We start from the raw sequence: 19,635 nt of genomic DNA on the forward strand, positions 1-19,635 counted from the left end.
TTGTAAACATAAAAAGTGACTACAAGTTCAATTGTAACACTTGACTAATTCCTAAATTACATTTCCTTATTGTCCTATATAGTTGATAATAATAACTTTCAAGGACTAGATATTACATTGTTAAATAAGCTGCATAGTTAAAATAACATGAACAATACTAGAAATGTATATACAGTATGTTTAAACAAAATTAATCTCAAATTTGTATCAATATACAGAAGTCCAATCCAATGTAAAATATTTAAAACTAGTAGCTGTATTTTGAGTAGATTCAATATACATATATATATATATATATCCTACATTTATTCTTTTCAGAGTAGATTCAATAATCTACCCTTTCTATCTTATTATACTGGATTGCTCCTTTTTTCCCCAACAAAAACCTTGAATATAATCCACTCTGTTCAACATTCTTCCTGATCATAAGCAACAACATTTTGTAATCAACCCCCTAAACAATGACAAATATTCATAACCCAATGAGTGACCAAAAACCACCCACCCCACCTCTTGTGAATGTGGGCATTGTGTTCTTAAAGTTATTTCCTGCTGTCTGGAGGTGATGACATCTCTAGGGGATCCTAAAAAGAAAATTTGGGTTAATTGTCCAACTGATATTTGTTATCCGTTCTGTGCATAATGTTAAGTACAGGACTTGTTTCAAATCCTGGCTAAAGTACCCTGTGATGTTGGATCACCTCGGCTCTAGCCACCTGGAAATTGTTCCAAGCAGTATCTGTGAGGCTGGATCATCACATCAAGTCACCTCAAAATTGTTACAAGCAGTTTGTAGTGCAAAGCTGATTTCTATAGTTGGTGAGATCAGAGAGAAGAAGGAACAAGTCACACCTTATCTCCTTAGCATCTTAGCAGACAAGAGAGCAAGTTCCTTTTTCTCTCTGCTTATATCCTGTTTCCACCCAACTACCTCACTTCCTGACTGTCTGTACAGACCCCCAGACCTCTATGGCTAGATGGTGACAAGCTCCATTCTCTGACCCTCAGACAGGCTTTGTTAGTACAAAGAAGATATCACCACAGTTGTACACTGGAATTCAATGTGGGATTCTATGTAATATACTACACTATTGATAACAAAATAAAAGACTTGTGCTTATTCTGTTTGGACTGCTTGGCTCATAAAAATAACAAAAGACCAAATAAATATTATATGTATTCATGCATACATATTAATATATTTGTATCCATATTTATATGCATGCATATATTCACATATCTATGTATATACATACACTTTTATTTTCTTTATTAGTTGATTATTAAAAGCTAAGATTTTCTTTAGACTTGCTGCCCAATTCTTGATGATTTTATAAATGTATATCTTAGGTGCAATTTTATACTTACTTCGTTAGTTTTGTATTTAAGTATTAAAATTGCTATGCAAACTCTGTAATGAAGTTCTGCAGAGTCCTTGTTGCATTTAGGTGAGGCTAGCAATTGCAAATCTAAACAATCACCTTTTAGAGACGTATGTGAATGTGAGAAATGGGCTGCAAGAGAAATCAGGTGGTGAGACTTAGAACACAGAAAACAGTGATAACAGAGGAAACTGTGGGCAGCCAGGATGGAGTCAGTGAGTGATGTGTGAGGCCTATATTTGGACATTTATTATCAGTATTAATTCTGTGTCCCTAGGCAAGTTCACAGGGGTTTTTAGGAGCTGACTGCAGCAAATCAAATAGAGGCCATTTTTTACTTTTAGCTGTCTGTGAGTAGGGTCAACTAAGCCAGTCTTACAATGCTCTGAGATTAGGAGTAGGACAGACTAAGTGAGAAATGTCAACAGCCCAGAGCCAGGAACATCAGGGTTGGATAATGTTTTGCATCCTCAGTTTCCTCAGTTTGGGCCAGTGTATGACTTGTGAATGACATCACAGGCATGAAAACCATGAGCAGTTTTCCTAGTTTGCTACTATGATTAGTAGCACTCTAAATGAAGACTGCACTGAGCTAGTAAATAGATCATCACCAAAAGCGTTCTTAAAATCACAAAAGATTCTAAGTAATATTGGTACTTTATGTAGGTTACCAGTGTATAGGTATACAATAAGTGTACCTATGAATATGGACTAACTTTCTTTAAGGCAATAGCCATATAATGGGACAGTGTAATGTTTGTTTTTCATTACAAATTGAGGAATTGCCCCCATTGATGGCTAACTGATGGACGAGGGTGGAACTCACTGTAGACAGGTGGGTCTGGGCTGGGAAGGAAGGCAGGATGAATGAAAGCAGGAAGTGAACCAGTGTTTCACTTCCTGCCTCCAGGTTGCAGGCTTGGGTTTTTGTTCAGACTTCTCTCAGTGAAGGACTGTGAATTCAAGCCAAATAAAGACTTCTCTTCCCAAGATTCTTCAGGTCAGTGTTTTGCCACAGAAGCAGGAAGCAAATTTGGACAGGGAGGTTGAAAATTATTTGTGTTTAAACAAGCATCATATTACATATGAAATCAAATTAAACATACAGATGGAAAATACTGCTCAGAAATGATTTCCAGAAAAGTTATTTCATGAATTTGCTTGCTTTTTCTTCATGGGCAATGAGAACATTCTGTTTCTTTCTAAATTTTGGCTCTCAGAGTTCAGAACTTAATATGCAACTCAGTTATCTTAATCATGTGGGGATATAACAAATTGCCTATCTCTAAAATGTTCTTGATCTTCAAAATCTATTCCTGTTTTCTTTCTTGATGGCCCCAGATATTATAAACTATGTTTCCCTCAAGTGACACATGGTAATTGTACATTGTCATAGAGCCTGAACTTTTCAAAACATTGCCTGTATTTTCACCTGTTACTTTCTATATACATTTCTCTAAGCCATTACGAATGTTTTGTGGGAAAATGGGTGAATAAATACCCCATGCTTCATACAGAAAACCTGCTCACTTCCTCATGTGTAACTATTCCTTTCTCTTTTTGTGAAGGCCAAATGTTTGCAAAGAGGAGCAGCTGACGGTGGTAGGGCTGTCACGCCCATGCACTCAAGCTTTCATATACACCGTCAAATTCTGGAAACAAGGTTGTACAGGCCCACAGTGGTGTGTGGCTTATGAGAGAAGGTAAGGTGATTACCTAACTCCTGTAGCTGTTAAAACTCAAAAGAAGAAACTTTGTCTATTCCTAAATACTTTATCTGGTGAACTTTAGCAAGTGGTTAGATAATTAAGTAAAGGGGAGAAAGTACGCTTACTTACCAAGAACATTCACCAGTGTGTGGTTTCCTTCAGCAATGGGATGGACACTTATTTTATGTTAAGCCTTGCTTATGTGTGAACTATTTTCGGTTATAGACACTAATTTTACCTCAGGATATGATATACCATTGAAAACTAAAAGATCAGAAACACAACAGAAACAAGGGATATTGTGTTGGTTTGCTAAACTTAGCTCGACTTGTTCCAGAATTTCTACAGCTGTGAACCAACACCTGACCTGCCCTTGTCACTCTGGAGCACTTTGAAACCCACAGACTCTTTAACTTTATTATGGTCTTTGAATTAGGATCAACCCAGCAGGCTGCAAGACGAGAGAAAGCAAGTGTCCACAGTGCTTTGTAAGAGGTTTCATGTAGACTTCATTTTTTTCAAAGTTTTAAAATAGTTTCACAAAGCATCTAAGAGCCTCTTGATACAAATGTTTGCTAATGAGTTGGATTTTATGAAAACGAATCAGATGGATCTAAATTTATGATAATCCATAATAATAAAGTGTGGTTTTAGGTTAATAAATTCATTAATGCTACTAACAGCAGTGAAAAGTTAGAGTGTTTCTAAATAACTAAGCTTGCCATTGTACAATCATGGTAACAGTTATAATACAGGACTAAATCTTTTGTAACTATAAATATGGGTACCTACTATATGTGGGTACATACACATATGCATGTATAGTTATCCTTTAGAAGAGTACTCTATGGAGAGTCCTGTTTTAAATTAAGAGTATTTGAATGACAGTGAAGTCAGAAAAAAATTTTCTAATTATTACTTGCTTTGTGGCCATAAGTTAAATTGAATATTTCTCTGTGCTTTAGTGTCTAAAGTTGCAAAATAGTGGCATGCATGGATAGCATGATGAGTACTGAAAACATAGTTTGCACATGTGTCATAACACTTGGTATTTCCCAAGGTACTCAATATGTGTGAATTTATCAAAAAATAGACAGGATGCATGCTTCTCGTATATATATGATTTATTGGTTAGAGGAATGTGTGTGTGTACACATGATTGTAATATATATGATTTATTGATTAGGAGAGAGAGAAACAGAGACACACAGAGAGAGAGAGAGAGAGAGAGAGAGAGAGAGAGAGAGAGAGAGAGAGAGAGAGAGAGAGAGAGAGAATGTGTATGGAGGATGTGTGCATATGTGCCCATGCCGGCACCCGTCCATGTGTAGACACATGCCATGATACTTATATGGTGTTGTTTCTCTGTATGTTGTTTGAGGCAAGGTCTCTCTTGTTCACTACTGACTTAGCTGGCCACTGATGCTCCAGGGGTTCTACTGTTTCTGCCTCCTATCTACTCCCTAAGGGTGCTGTGGTTATAGATACCTATACTACTGAATCCAATCTTCATGTGTATTCCTACTAGCTTGGTGGGGAAGTCCTTTACCAATTAAGTTATTTCTCCAGCCCTAGGAATTGTTTTTGAAATGGTTTTTCATTTTAATTCTTATTATCCCAGTGTGGTTAAATTGTTGTTAATAGTCTTCTGAACCAAAGAAAATCCTCAGCCATGTAGACGCTTAGAACTGGGAGAAACAAACATGGGTATGTATCCCAGGGTTAACATGTTTCTACTTGAGAGCTTGCTAGTTTAACAATTCTGTCTGTGGCACTGATATAAAGGGGCAGCAGTGTAAGAAAATAATTGATGCCTTGCCAAGCACATCCTTTTTTGTTTGTATATACATCTAGTCATATCCTACTTGGAAAGATACACACAAAAATACTAGGCTGTATTTCAAGATTTTGAATAATTAAATGCAATAAACAATGCTGAAGCCAATAAACTCTGTTTATATGAATGAAGAGAGCTGACACAGAGGAGAGAATTTGGAGGAAGTGGAAATAGAAATTGGCCTTGAATAATGAAGGATTTAGGTTAGGACATGGAGCAAGGTACTTGATGGGGAAAGAATGAGCTAGACTGTCAGGGAAGAAGCATGTACAGGACTGTGATTTGGTAGAGAGGAAATTAGCATGCTTTGAGATGTTTGGTACCACAGTCAGCTGACAGGTCAACACTATGGTAGGATCTGTTCCTTCCTCACTGAGAGGCCTTTGACATTGTTCCCTACTGTAATTGCTTCATCCGAAGTGAACTTTTCACACTGCATTTATACTTTAGAAATTTCATTCTTATTTTTAATTGTGTGTGTGTGTGTGTGTCTGTCTGTCTGTCTGTCTGTCTGTGTTTGCACATGTGAATGCTTTGTCTGCAGTGGCCAGAAGAGAGTGTCAGATCCTCTGGAGCTGGAGTTACAGGCAGTTGTAAGTTGCTGCAAATCCTATACAAGAGCTCCAAGCTGTCTTTCCAGCCCACATATATACTTCTTAACCTTCCTAGACTGATACCTAAGGCATATGTTGATTGCATGTGTGATGTAGTAGTTATGTACTATATAAAAAGTGTATAACTATAGCTATACATCCCCTCTTTTGTCTATTCCCCAGTATATGTGGCAGTATTTGAAATGGAGGGAGACATTTTTATAACCATGGAATGATAATTTTGCCATCAGAGGCACGATACTTTTTCCTGATTCCTATCCTGTGTTCTATAGGACCCGCTACTACACTGTCTACAGGCAGGTGTATGTCACAGAACACCAAACAGTCTTCAGGTGTTGCCCTGGTTGGAGCCAATGGAATGATGAACCAGGTTGCCTTTCCTGTAAGTTGTAATTCTTCCTGCCAAGATTTGTTACTAGGGAATGCTTCTGCTTCTACCACACAATGCCTATCTTAAGAAGCATCACAGATTCAGAGCATTGCTTGAATCTGGTGGTTCTCAATCTTCCTAATGCTGCAGCCCTTTAATAGTTTCTCATGTAGTAGTGACTCCCAACCGTAAAATTCGCTTCATTACTACTTCATAACTGTAATTTTGCTACTCTTACGAATTATATTGTATATGTTTTCTGGTAGTCTTAGATGACCCCTGTGAGGGGTTGTGAGCCACTGCTCTAGACTAGACTAATGACTCATAGGTGACATGTGTTAAAATGCATTATGAAAAGCCTGTTAAACATTTTAGTAATGGGTTCAGCTCAGGATCCATGAAAGCTGCTATATATTCTGTCTGTTTAGAGGACAGTCGATTTAAAGGCTTCCTTTGCTGTCCATCCCACCCCTCTGTCTGCCCCCTTCCCATATCATCACATCTGTAATCCACAGTTGATTCAAAAGGCCAGAGGGAGATCACTGTATTAAATCTGGATGGGATTTCCTCAATGTGGGCTTGTAACGATTAATTGCAGAGCTCTAGAGGCGGCTTACTAGTTAAGACGGGGTTTGTACTCTGTTTACAAACCACTGGTGGTGGGATTTCAGAAGCTTCAGAGTCTGGTGTTTGACAGCCCTCAGGCAGCAGAACTCGTGGTATTACACAACTCACCAGGCTGTGAGAAATGGCTTTGTTTAGTGAGCCCTTTACCTGTATTATGTGCCTAGGGTGATTGGGAAGCCCCTAGATTGCTTCTGTGAGTCTAATCAATGCATCTTCAGAGCACTGTTCATCTCTCCTGCCCCTGTGCACCATAGGGAGTTTGCCAGCATCCTCCCCCCTTTCTCTGTGAGCTTTCTGCTCTTGAGATATATCAGAGAAGATTTGTTGAATGCTTCCTGTATTAAGCAGGGATGGGGTCAAGTGTTGTGTCAAGTGTGTTTATACTCAGGCCACTATGGCTGGTTGGTTTAAGGTCATTGAAAAGATCTGCCCACAATACTATCAGAACTGTGTTATAAAGTCAGGATACTGACTTTATATTTGTTGTTTAACAGCTACCCTCTGGTTAAATATTAGCATTTTGTTTGATTTGTTTGTTGTTGTTTTAAAGATCATTTTGACCACACAGTAACCTTATCCATGTAATTTCTTTATACCAATGTTTCTTCCCTCTGAATGTGAATACAAGTAATCTGGTGTGTTGTTAAATAAAGGGTAGATTTGTATTAAGTAGGTCTATAAGAAGCTCAAAATATATGTTTCTTCGAAGTTTACAGGAATGTTCCTACAGATAATTCTGAAAGGCTTCAAACAGTCAGCCATTGTCTAGTAAAGGCAATTTTCTATAAGCTTCCTATGGAGGGGCCAGTCGAAATTTCTAGTTCGTGTTATAGTAACTGCAAGATGCCCACTTACACTGATGATTTCCTTTCTTTCTCTCAACTCTACCTATTCTTCCTTTGAACACTCCTTTTAGCTGCATCTTCTCTGGGAACCCATTTCAGTGGAAGGCTGTGCTCGGATGGGACTGATCTATGGTGCCTCTGCTCACAAGGGTTCCATGGACCCCACTGTCAGTATGGTGAGTCACCAATAGAACCATTCTGTCACAATTTTACATCGGCTGCCATCAGTTGTGTCCTCATAGAATCATGCCAGATTACCTCTCTGGGAATTGGCAAACACTGAAAATGAGTTACTAGGCAGAAATTCAGAACCACAGTATAATAAGCATCTTAAAATATGCTTTGTGGTTTTGTTGTAAATCTTCTCTGTAGGAGTTCAAAGGGTCATTCTAAGAAGAAGGTGCTCTCCTTTGTAAAGAAGGGGTCAGGTGTTAAGTTTCTCATGGAGGATGACTTGAAATTACTGCTATTGTATAGTGTTCTGTGACATCTCTGGGCTCTCTAAATAAGCAAGATGCAGTCAGCATGAACTTGGTGTCATGCAGTATTGACTAATCTTATACCTGTTATCTTAAAAAGAATCGAAAAACCTGGAAGTCTGTAAGACTTGAGTGATTCTCAGTACTTCAGCACTCACTGGGCATGTACCTGTAAGATTTGCTTGTGTGGGCAGTTTTCAGAATGACCAATTGTTTATCCCTAATTGCAGAACGAAACCTTACCTAAAGCAGTTGGTATGTATGCCTCCTTGTGCCTACTGTTTGGAATTTTCAAAATGAAGCCATGAAGTTTCTGGGGTCCCAGCACTCATGTGCTTTTTTCTCTTCCACACTTGGGATTAAGGACAGTGCTCCCATCTTCAGAGACGTTCTTGTGAATTAATTTCCAAACTCTTCTTTGAGTTGCCTCTTAAAAATATATATGAGTTAAGATGAGGCCGATGTTCGATGCCCTTATACATGGACTACAGGACTGAAGTGGAGACGATCAGCGGAAGCTTTGAGCTCTAGTGTGCAGCTTTACTGTCTCCCAATTTTAGAAAACAAAATCGCACATGTATACATGATAAAAAAATATTTGACTTTAAATGAAATATAAAAGTTGTTAAATAAATTGGTACTAAAAGTGTCCTTATTTTGGTCCATAATCGTTGTGGGTAATTACAGTTATTATTGGTTCATCAAGAGATTTTCTTTAAAACCCGTAATGTTAATATTTTATAAATGCGTTGTTTTGTGGAGCAAATCTTGCAAGGCATCAGTTCCCAGAGGACAAAGTTAGTAAAAGAGACATATGGTACTGATAATGACCCAGCTATACCTGGATTAATTTATTCTTTATCTTTTACACCATGCTTGAATATCTTGATTATTCCAACTTAACAACATCCATATACCAAAGCAGTTAATGTGTTCTCTGAAATTCAAGTAATCAAATTTTTCATTTGTGTAGTTTTGGTTTGGTGAAAATCCTGGATAATTTCAAACATAGGAAGAAAGATTGTCTTTTGCACAAGCTTGTCTGTACACCACAAAGTCTCCAGAGTAGCAGGATAAGACCAACATACAAAATACCTGTCAGAAGTCCTTGCTCTGCCTGCCAGCACTGCAGTCCAGGCATGCTTCCCTTAGGCACTAACACTGTCTCTTCTCCTGCTACAGGACTCTTGTTGAATGTGAAAATGAATTGACAAAGTCCAAGGGGTTTGTTCCCAAAGGGTAGATGTTTAGACTTCTCCATGGGATTATATTTCCCCCATCAAAAGGAGGCACCCAACTATAGAAGCTAAGGTGGTTTTAATGGAGAAATTTTGAAGACTTTCTAAGAAATCAAGCAGTTGAGAGACAAGTGGAGAAACCACCCGATAAGAAATGACACAAGCCAAATTTTAAAAGATGACCAATTCAAATCGACAAATGCTGTTTGCAAAGTGTAGCTAACAGGGCAAATCCTACTAAGCAGGCTGATTATAGCCTGACGAGGCAACCCCTAACCTAATGCTTCTCTAGGGACTGGGGTTCTTATGTGTGGTATCTGCCCCCATGTATATGCATATATATCACAGTAAAATAATTGTAGTATTATGTTTGAAATTATATATAAAAACCACTCCAATATTTGAACATTAAAAAATTCCAATTATTACAAAATCTCAGTCTATATGACAGAGCAAACTAAAACTATACAGAACTTCTGCTGCTTGTAGATAACCACGATGGGCATCCCCATGCATATTTATGGGGCTATGAAAATGTGAACACATGAAATCATTTTATGCACAGGCTTTCAATGAAGGCTCTTCTGTTTTTTCCCATCTATCTTCTTCCTTCCCATCTAATGTGTTCTCCCTTTGTATCTTTCTCTGAGCCTACTGAATCATATACATTCAGCTGTACAGTAGTCTATTACATCAGTGTACCACACATTTTTAACTAACTATTGAGTGTTAAACATTTGTTCCAAATTTTGTTTTAGTTTTTCACACAATAATCAGGCTTGTGATAATACTGTGCCTTAAATTTTTTGAAGAATGTCTCAGCTATGGGGTTGTAGGGGGTCAATGAGTACATCCAGATAAAATTTTTTGTATACTTAAGGATAAATTGTGTGTGTGTGTGTGTGTGTGTGTGTGTGTGTATGTATGTCTGCTGTATTTTTGGTTGTGAATGATAATTGGGGTAGATCTTTTTATTTATTTTTGATATTTACTCTTAAGAGAATCCTCGCATCTTCATTCAGAACCAAAGATGTGTGAGGCCTATCTCAAATCATCAGGGTCACTGTTAAAATGAGTTTATAGCCTGGAGTAAAGTCGGTGTTACCAATTTGTATGGGAAGAAAGAACTCTGAAAATAAGCCAGTTGGCCTTTGGAAAAATGGAGAAAAGACTGTAGTCCTAGTGAGAGTGGAAACATGCTAATAAGTGAGATCAACACTTGAAGTTAATAACGATTCTAAAATTGCTGATCTACTTAACTCATTTGAAAAAATCTGGCTCTCGTAAGGCAAATGAAGAAAATGAATTTGGACAATTAGGAAGTAATGAAGAGCTTTCTGAAATAACTATTGATTAGAGAAATCAAAAGGAATACTTTGAAGATTTGAACAGATGCAAATCAAACTAGATAGCTTGTAGTGAAGTTTTTTCTTTTTTTTCAAATTTTATGGTTTCAGAGGGAACTGGGAGTTACACTCACTGATTAATTTCACACACAAAGCCACACCTCATTTCTACATCTCTACTGACTCTTCCTTTTTCTCCAGGTCAGCCGTCAAGCAAAATGATGATGTGGCTTCTAAGTCTCCTTATTCTCTATGCTTATATTTATTTACTCACTCTGCCAGTCAATCAACCTTCTATCAAGTCTCCCACTTAGTAAATATTTATAAAACAGACTGTGCACCAGATACATCAGATGTGAAAACAAATAGTTTAGTCTTAGTCTGGTGGGAAATAGAGACCAGGAAGCCTATAGTTGTCATGTAACTCACCATTACCATGATGGAGGATGGTTCTGTTCTAAGAGAAAGAGGAGGGTGTTCATTTATGTCATACCAGGAGGGGAGGAGAAATTTCTCAAAAATGCTTGTGAGTAAAAAATACAACTAGTTGTTAAAGATAAACAGAATAATCACATGGTTTTTGGTAGAATATTAGTGTGTTTTCTATAGACACACGAAGCATGGTAGGTAAAGGAGCAACACCAACTATTCTCTGGGCTGTAGAAAGTGCTGCACAAGAAGTGGCCAAATCATGCCGTTAGCCTACAGCCAAACCTGGGGCTTTTGAACTTTACATACAGAGGGGTAACTGATGAAATTCTTCATAATTCTATTGCCAAATTCAGTTTCTGAACAATACAATTCTGTGATTGAGTATCTATCTATCTATCTATCTATCTATCTATCTATCTATCTATCCATTCATTATTTGCCCCCCTGCCCATGCATGTGTGTACGTTAGTGTGCACTATGGAGGCCAGAAGAGGGCATCTGGATATCTTTCTTTGTCTTTCCCCCTTTATTCCTTTGAGGCAAGATCTCTCCCTGGACCTGGTGTTCCATTTTTCTCAGCTAGACCTGAAGTCAGTAAGTCCCAGCATTCCTCCTGTCTCCACCCCTTGCAGAACTGGGTTTATAACTTGCATGGGAGGTCTGGATAGTTCCTCAGGTGCTGAGTCACGAATTCCCATCCTCGAGATTATGTAGTAACTGCTGATCCCCCTTTCTAACCTGAGTTGGAGAGTCTTAGACATGAGCATCACTTGTTTCTCCATTTCTGGTATTTATGGAAGAATCCACAAAGGTCTTTACAACCTTTAAATGTGGTGTTTAGCTATATTAAGAGTCAGAAGTTTATGGAATGATGTCTGGGAAGTTCCTAAGCGGTTTGCGGCTGAGGCTGGACTTCACCGTTGACCCAGTATGCTATCTTGGAGAAGGCGCTGATATTTCCAACCTCAGCATTATTACTTTCTTTTTTGTTGTTTTTACGAGACAGGGTTTCTCTGTATTGTTTTGGAGGCTATCGGTCCAGCCTGGCCTCGAACGCACAGAGATCCGCCTGCCTCTGCCTCCCAAGTGCTGGGATTAAAGGCGTGCGCCACCACCGCCCGGCCAGCATTATTACTTTCAAAGAGACAAATAAAAACTCCAACATTCTTGAGGTCCACCAATGTTCCCATAGTATTCTCAGAGTTTTATATACATCAAATGATCAATGAACTAAAGATTATGGAATGAATATTCTCACCTTTCTGTACTACCGAGTCACAGCACAGCTAGGATGTAGGACACATGAGATCCACACATTCTATGCTCTGGCCTCAGAGCCTGCTATCTTAACCTGAAAGCTTGGATGCCCTTCTGTCAGTGTTCAGTGTGGTGTGTGTCAGGTTGTTATTTGTGAAAGGCCTAAGGGATGACACACCTGTAATTTATATGCTGAAAGGCATCGTCCAACCTGTAAGACTTCTTATTTGCTGTAGGTGCTCTGAGGATCCTAGAGAGGGCACTCTCGTCAGAGGGGGAAGGCCTCCAGCTGTTTTGCTTCACAGTGTGGGGAATCTGAGCAAATCTTTGAGGAGGCTGAGTTACCGAAATAGCTGACCGTGAGACTTGAGACAGGTTCCAGCCAAGGAACTGTATTGACTGTGTATAATACTGATAGATAGAAAGCTGGGCCAAGGAGTTTTCTTAAGTTGAAATTTCCTTAACACTGTTTATTTGAGCAATGCTCTAGTTTGAATTATGTCCCCCATTGCCACATTTCCTGTGTTGAAGTCTGAAATTCAAGTACCTTATAATGTAATCTTATTTTGATATAGGCTTGCTACAGATATAATTAAGTAAGATGAGTTTATGCTAAATCTAGTATGACTGGTAGCCTTATGAGAAGGGAACATTTGGATACAGGTGTATGTGCCGGAAGAGCAGTTGTATATGCCAATAAACACCAAACAGTACCAACAATGTCCAGAAGTGAGGTGAGAGGTAACAGAGAGACTTAACCTTCACAGCCCTTAGGTGCAGCATGCTGCTTTCCCAATTCTAATCCCATCGCTTGAATCAGTCATATGTCACATGTGTGAAATAATGTTTTCAGTTAATCCTAATGTTGTCTATACATCGCATTGTTTTCCTAACTTTACAGTGTAAAGCATGGAGAAATAGATTAGTTTTTGTTGCTTTAGCAACTCAGCTTGTGGTGTTTCATTGCGGCAGCATTGCAAAGCAGCAAGGGAAACTCAGCAAACATTTCCCCTTCATCTTCTGCCTCATTTCAGCGGTTGGCCTGCTGTAACAGTGGAAATGGGGAAAGTGGCAGGGGGTTTATAAAGAACAAATCCTGCTATGGGAAGTGGGTGGCCTATTTTAATTGAATTATAAAAGCAGTCTAGGAAGGTAATTTTGGAAAAGAATGGAAAAATCATTAATTGAAAATACTTGAAAATGCCACACTTAAATGAACACTACTGGCAGATGCTATGAAATGAAATAATGACAGATTATATCGTGGAGATGAATTGATATCCAATCAACATAAGCCAGCAGTATACACTAGTTGAAATCTGTGCTTATTTTGTTTGTACATAAAGATGCCTTGTATTAGAGCCCTAAGCTCTCAACAAGGGATGATCTCATCTGTACTGAAGTTACCACTATCTTCATCCTGTAACTAGACAGAGGCTGTGGCAACTATGGGGACATTTGGTAGAGGGAGAGGGTAAACTCTTTCTGAGGATACTAAAGCAAGATTTTTTTGTTCTTCCGTGCACCCAGGAAAAGAACACCCCACTGTTTGGACTCCATGCATGGGATTTACTAACCTAACATGAATTTGGAAATCAGAACTTTGGAAGAACTGCTGATGCACCCTTTAGGTGTACTTTCCACAGCCATTGTTAAAAGAGACTGTGTTGTAATTGCTTGATATTTGCAAATATGACAGAGGGGCCTATTGTCAGCCTCAGGAGAAACTTTTGAGGACTTTATGTACTAGTGAACTTTCCTGTAGAATGGAATCTTTCTCCTTTCTAGAACATCCCGTTATTCACTCCCACCCCCAGTAAGATGGAATGTTCCAGTGGCAGAGGAAACTGCTGTTTATAATTCACCTTTCCTCTTTCCCCAACTGGATTATTTCCATTGCTTCTCCCAATAAATACCTTTAAACAAATAATCCATCGCTGCTACTGGAGTTTTCCTTCACTAGGGTGCAGAGAACACAGAGGTCAGTGGTGACAGAGGTCTGGTTGGGTAGTCAGCAGACAGTACACGATGCAGCAGTTCTGAGGGCTGCCTCAAAGGGTGCTGCGAAGGCTTCTCTTCATGTATTCCTCCCAAGGTTAAAAATGCCCATGCCTTGCCCTAAAAGGCAAGAACTTGAACTTGGTGGCAGTCCTTCTTTTAATTATTGCCTCTCTTTGTATGTGAGGGTCTCAGCTCTTGCCCCGTGTGTCTGCTGTTTGCACTAAATCTTGATGTCTGGATTTTTTTAAAACTAGGACCCATGTTGCTTTCCATGCTTACTTCTACTGCACTTACCTACACATGTTCTCAGTTAAACTATTTTTATCATCCTCTAATAAGTATCTCTTGACCTTCCAAATAGCAAAGACCATAGGTACATCGGTAATGAGGGAATAAGTCAGAGGGAAATGCTCCAGATCAAAGATTTAAGAGAAACTAATAACGTGTGTTAAAGAAATTAACTTTATCCAAGAGTGTTCTGCCCTTTGACTTCCCTGTCTTGGGAGGTTTTCTTTATGGCCTTAAAATGATGCACTCAATAGAATCATCTTTCTCACTGGAGACCTCAGGTCACCAGATAAGCTAATCCTGTAACAAGACTGAGTCTTGGCACACACCCAATTGTCTTAAGGTTCTTAGCCCACCGCAAATGTGACCAGTGTAACTGAACTGAGGACAGGGCCTTTGGGTGACCATCAGAAGGTCCTAAACTAGAGATTCAAGCCAGCTCTGTGGACAGTAATGATCACCATCCTGGATAGTGGGTATCCAGCAAGGACATTGAATAGTGGGGCTTGAGTGAGCTGTCCTGTTGGTGAGAGACTATGCATGTGGTGACAACAGTTCCAAGAGGTTGACTTGTATTACCACCATGGAAAAATGACAATAGAAGCTTCAATTCTCCAAACTCTATCCTATGCTTGGCCTCCCCTGGCTAGTTTTTATAACTATTTCCTATGAATTCCCATAAGTCACTATAGCAAACTATCAAATTTGAGATTGGTTTTAGGGACTCCCTGACCAAACCTACAGTTGTTGTGAGGATTAAGGGCTGAGAGTGGCATCCTGCAGAGACTATTCACTGTAATGCCTCAGTTGCTTTGAGCTTTCACAGAAGGGAAGCCTCCTTTCTCCTTCAAGAAGAAAGTGCTTTGGGTATCTGCACTGCTTCCTTGTGTTTGAGAGACACCGAGACAATGAAACAGTGCATGGTTTGCTCATCTGTGCAGATGGGGACAGGGTAGGTATTTCCTCATCACTGGTGAAGAACAATGGTGTCTGGACTCCCTATGTAGGATGAACGTAATAGCTTAACATGCCTATTTATTGAATCAGATGGCAAACCACAGAAGGCGAGTGCAAAAATAACGTTATTATAATCTGTTTGAGCTGAACAATGCTGGATACTGGGGACATGGAGGAGGAGGAAAATAGAATGCATGAGACCCAAAGTTTGAAGAGCCTGCCGGCACTTATGGAAACATTTGTTGAAGTTGTTGGAATGATTTAAAAATGGTTTTAAAGACTGCATGCTAAAGAATATTTAACTACTATATTTAGTTATGTAACTTAACTAGGGGCTTTTTTTTTTCAACAGAAAAGATGGTATATTTTGTTCTGTTGTGAGTTGTGGTGACCTCTGCTTAGCTTTCATTTATCACAAGTAGTCTTTTCTAGGACCATGCATTTGTTACAATGTTGAAATACTTTAAGGTTATGTCCAACCTTGAAGAAGGGTCAAAACGAAACTGATTTAAGTAAGAATAATTAAGCTGACAGAAGAGTGTGCCAAGAATATTGAAGAGAAAAATGTTTTCCTTATAGCCCATAGGCCACTTTCTTTGGTTTCCTTGTTGGCACTGCAGAGTTGGGGAAGCAGTTAGAGGTCCCTATCAAAATGCTCTTTAGATTCAGACAGTTGAAGATTCAAAATATTTGAAAAAATGAATAAAGATACCTTTATTCTAATTATGACCTAGATAATATAGCCAGATAACTATATGATATCTAAATTATATTAGGTATTCTAAGTAGTCTAGATATCATCGATTAAAGTACATGGAAAGAGATGCACAGTTAATGTAAAAATTCTGTTTCATTGTACACAGTGATCTGGTACATGGCCATTTTGATATCCTTGGAATGGCACTCTAGCTCCAAGCTCCCTAGAAGACCAAAGGAAGCTTCTACTGTTCAACTTAGTCTCCATATGTGTAAAGACTAGGAATACACATGACTATAGCCCTTGAAATATTCCTGTATAAAATTAAGGAACTATTCATGTAAGATATTAGCTTACCCAGATAAAAAGCATTCAGGCAAAGCTTGTACACCTTAGCTACATAAACAGCATTTGGCTGTGGGTTAGAGAAGATCCTAAAGATTAGTGAGAGAAAGACAAGTTTATGGTTAACTTAGAGAATAGTGGGGAAGAACTAAAACCTTTGATAGAGGAACCCCCGATGCAAAATAGTAACATAAAAGGAATAAGAAAGATATTAACACAAAAGGAAACAAATCAAGTGACCAATTCAAACTGAAGGATATGGATGGGGATGAAAATGAAGATATGCACTGGGCAGTTCTGAGAAAAGGTAATTCAGCATCTTCTCTACTTTCATTTAGATATTTTCCTTTTTTCCTATGGCAATACAAGGAGCAAAACAATCTTTGCTGAGTGCAACTTGAACAGTTTTCTTTCCCGACGAGCCATGATTAAAATTTTATATATGCATTATGATGACTAATGGTCTGTTTTTGACTGAAGAATGTATTTCTATAGTTAATCAACAAATTAGTTATTGAAATAACAGAACAAATAAACGATCAACAAATGTGATGGTTTAAACTTGAAATTATAGACAGTGGCTTATATAACTTGGTCATTAATGTCTTGCAGAAGAGTAAAGAAGCCTTTCATTAAGTAGAAAAAGTAAACCAGGAATAGATTGTTGAAATGATGGCATTTGCACAGAGCATGGCTCTGTTATTCATTTGAAGGTTTTATAAATTCATTCACTTATTCCACAAATTGCTATGCAGATACTTCACTATGTCTTTGGCCACATAAGTAATTTTATTTTAGTAGTTGAGAAATTTTAAGTAGAATTATCAAGTGCCTTCTAATGCTTTAAACTACCAATATTTTATTGCCTTTAAATATTTTGAATTATTTGTGAGATGTATATCATCTAAACATCATATTTTTTAAAGAATAAGAATTTCTGTACTGTTCTGAGTCTGTGATATCTAAGTACAGAAGAATAGTAAAGGATTCAACTAGAGTAGCAATAGTAGAATGTCCTTACAAATGTTACATGACTCCTGTCACTTAGTTCTGATAATAGCATACTGGAAGTTTCTGCCTTGTTTAGAAATAGACTGTCCTATTTCTTTACACTGTGCAGAGTGTCCTCAGTTATCCCTCTAGTCCTGGAGGAATTTGCTAGGTTGGGCAGAACAGAAACTGCCAAGAGATTTTCTTGTGACTTTTGCACTGTGGCCCTCCTGCCTCCAAAGTGTCTTCTGTGAAATGAATGTTGTCTATGGCACCAGCCAGGGATTATAGTGAGACCCGAGTTGTCACTGAGGGTGCACTTTTGACATCACCCATCCACATTGTGAGTGTTCATGGCCATATAGCTAGCTACACTGGAGTAAATGGAAAATGCATGCAGTCTAAACTTAAGAGGCTTACTCAATATGGGAGCTACTTTGCTTCTTTTTCCTTTTTCTTTTACCTTCTTTGTTTGTAGGGATTTTATGGATATGTTTCCAGCTCCTCCAATTAAACCTTTTTCCCTTTGTATATGCATGTGTATGTGGTATGAATGAGTATATGCATGCACATTTGTGTGTGTGTGTGTGTAATCACTTATATAAGACATTTCATGTGCATGTGTAGAGGAGGAAGGGAGACCAGAATGTGACAGTGTTGACTCCGGTATCTTTGTGCATAACTCCCTGTCTGCCATGTTTAAACATGATCTCTCGGGGAATCTAGAGACACTGTTGTGGTTAGCCTGGGCAGGCTGGCAAGTCAGCTTGCTCTGAGAATTGTCTCTGTCTCCTCTTCTCTGAAATGATAGGTGTTCCACCCACCTCACTTTTACATGGGTGCTGGAGATCTTTGTACTGACAGGACAAGTGCTTTTGTTTTAACCATTTTGCTGTTTACTTATTTGGCATGGCACTGACTCCTCCTGCACTTTAAAATTCTGATCAGGATGAAGTAGAAGGTCTCCATTCATTAAAGGTACACAACCAGATTGTGCATGACCACGTGGTAGGATTTACATAAAGGGGATTGTAAAGTTAGAATGAATAGTATAGGGAGAAAAAACATTAAGACCACTTCAAAGCCTTGAGTTCTGTGATTTCTGGATGGTTATTTTGAAGCCTGTACAGAATCTAAGCTTCTTTGAGTCTGGCCCCCAGCAAGAGACCTGAAACCAATTGAGTTTTAAATGCATGCATTGAATGAACTGACTTAATGGATTAATCAGGATTTCACTTAGCTGTCGCTGATTATTATACGGCTTTAAATCTGAGACTGCACAGTTATGTTTAAAAGTTGTCATGTCCTGGAATGGGTCATCGACTCTATGAAAACTGTTGTGTGGTTTTGGCTATCTACATGGATCACTAGGCTTTTCCCATGGACAGATTCCTGTTATTGTCTCACCACATAACTCAATAAATCACATAATATTCTGAGAAAACAAACTTTTCATCAACTAAAACATTTGTAGCAGTCCATCACTCGCATTGGCATATGTTTCTAAAGATACAAAGCTCCCGGGGTGTTGGTAACAATGAAATATAAATATTTAGCTTCAAATTAAATATCCTCACTAAAATTCAGAGGCAGCTAATAATCACTGCTTAATCGTACTCCTGTATCCTCCCAGGGATTAGGTCATCAACTCATTCCAAAATGTATTTGGCGCTAACAGTCTTCTAGGTGCATTCATGGCTCCTCAGCACTTACAGTCCTCCAGCTGCAGTCATCCTCAGCACTAAAAGTCCTCCAGCTGCAGTCATGGCTCCTCAGCGCTTAGGGAACTGTGGGCAGCAAAGCTTTTATCTATGACTCTGATCTTTCTCTTTAGGTTAGGCCCTTTTCTGCCTGCTTGCAATTTCTCAAAGACAAAGCATAAATAATTTGCCATCGGAGGACTTCCAATGCCGTTGACTTGTTTCATCGTCTATTCTTCACCTTTCCCCTCTGCCTCCTCACAAGGTAAAATAGCCCATTTAACACCATGCCCTGTCAGAGGCTAAGGGGGGGGGCGGGTCACAGAAACGCCTCTCTGGCTGTGTCTAGCATCCCCTGCCCACACCCAATAGTTTTGTCATGCCTCTGACCTGCTTGTCTTACCCCAATCCTGACTTCTTATCACCTGATCTTGTGAGGTCACTTTATACCAAATTAAGACCCCTTTTAGCTAATTCCTGACAGTCTCACAGCAGTGGCCAAAGTCAATTTTAAGTCAAAA

General features: G+C 38.8%; 1 protein-coding gene across 12 annotated transcripts in view; it reads left to right on the forward strand.

Annotated features, from left to right (window-relative positions):
- Positions 1-19,635, forward strand: part of LOC101823368 (EGF-like and EMI domain-containing protein 1) — a 648,492-nt gene that overhangs the window by 68,467 nt on the left and 560,390 nt on the right. For 11 of the 12 annotated variants that reach the window (XR_005880408.1, XM_040754542.1, XM_040754540.1 and 8 more), the window contains exons 2-4: positions 2,951-3,085; positions 5,815-5,924; positions 7,456-7,560. Coding sequence is in view for 11 of the 12 variants with exons in the window: in XM_040754542.1 (XP_040610476.1) it covers positions 2,951-3,085; positions 5,815-5,924; positions 7,456-7,560 (350 nt within the window). In the remaining variant the exon portion in view is untranslated. The remainder of the gene's footprint in view (positions 1-2,950; positions 3,086-5,814; positions 5,925-7,455; positions 7,561-19,635) is intronic. The other variant, XM_040754539.1, reaches the window with a different exon arrangement.

Source organism: Mesocricetus auratus, unplaced genomic scaffold (genome assembly GCF_017639785.1).
Source record: "Mesocricetus auratus isolate SY011 unplaced genomic scaffold, BCM_Maur_2.0 Super-Scaffold_100011, whole genome shotgun sequence".
Taxonomy (NCBI): Eukaryota; Metazoa; Chordata; class Mammalia; order Rodentia; family Cricetidae; genus Mesocricetus; species Mesocricetus auratus.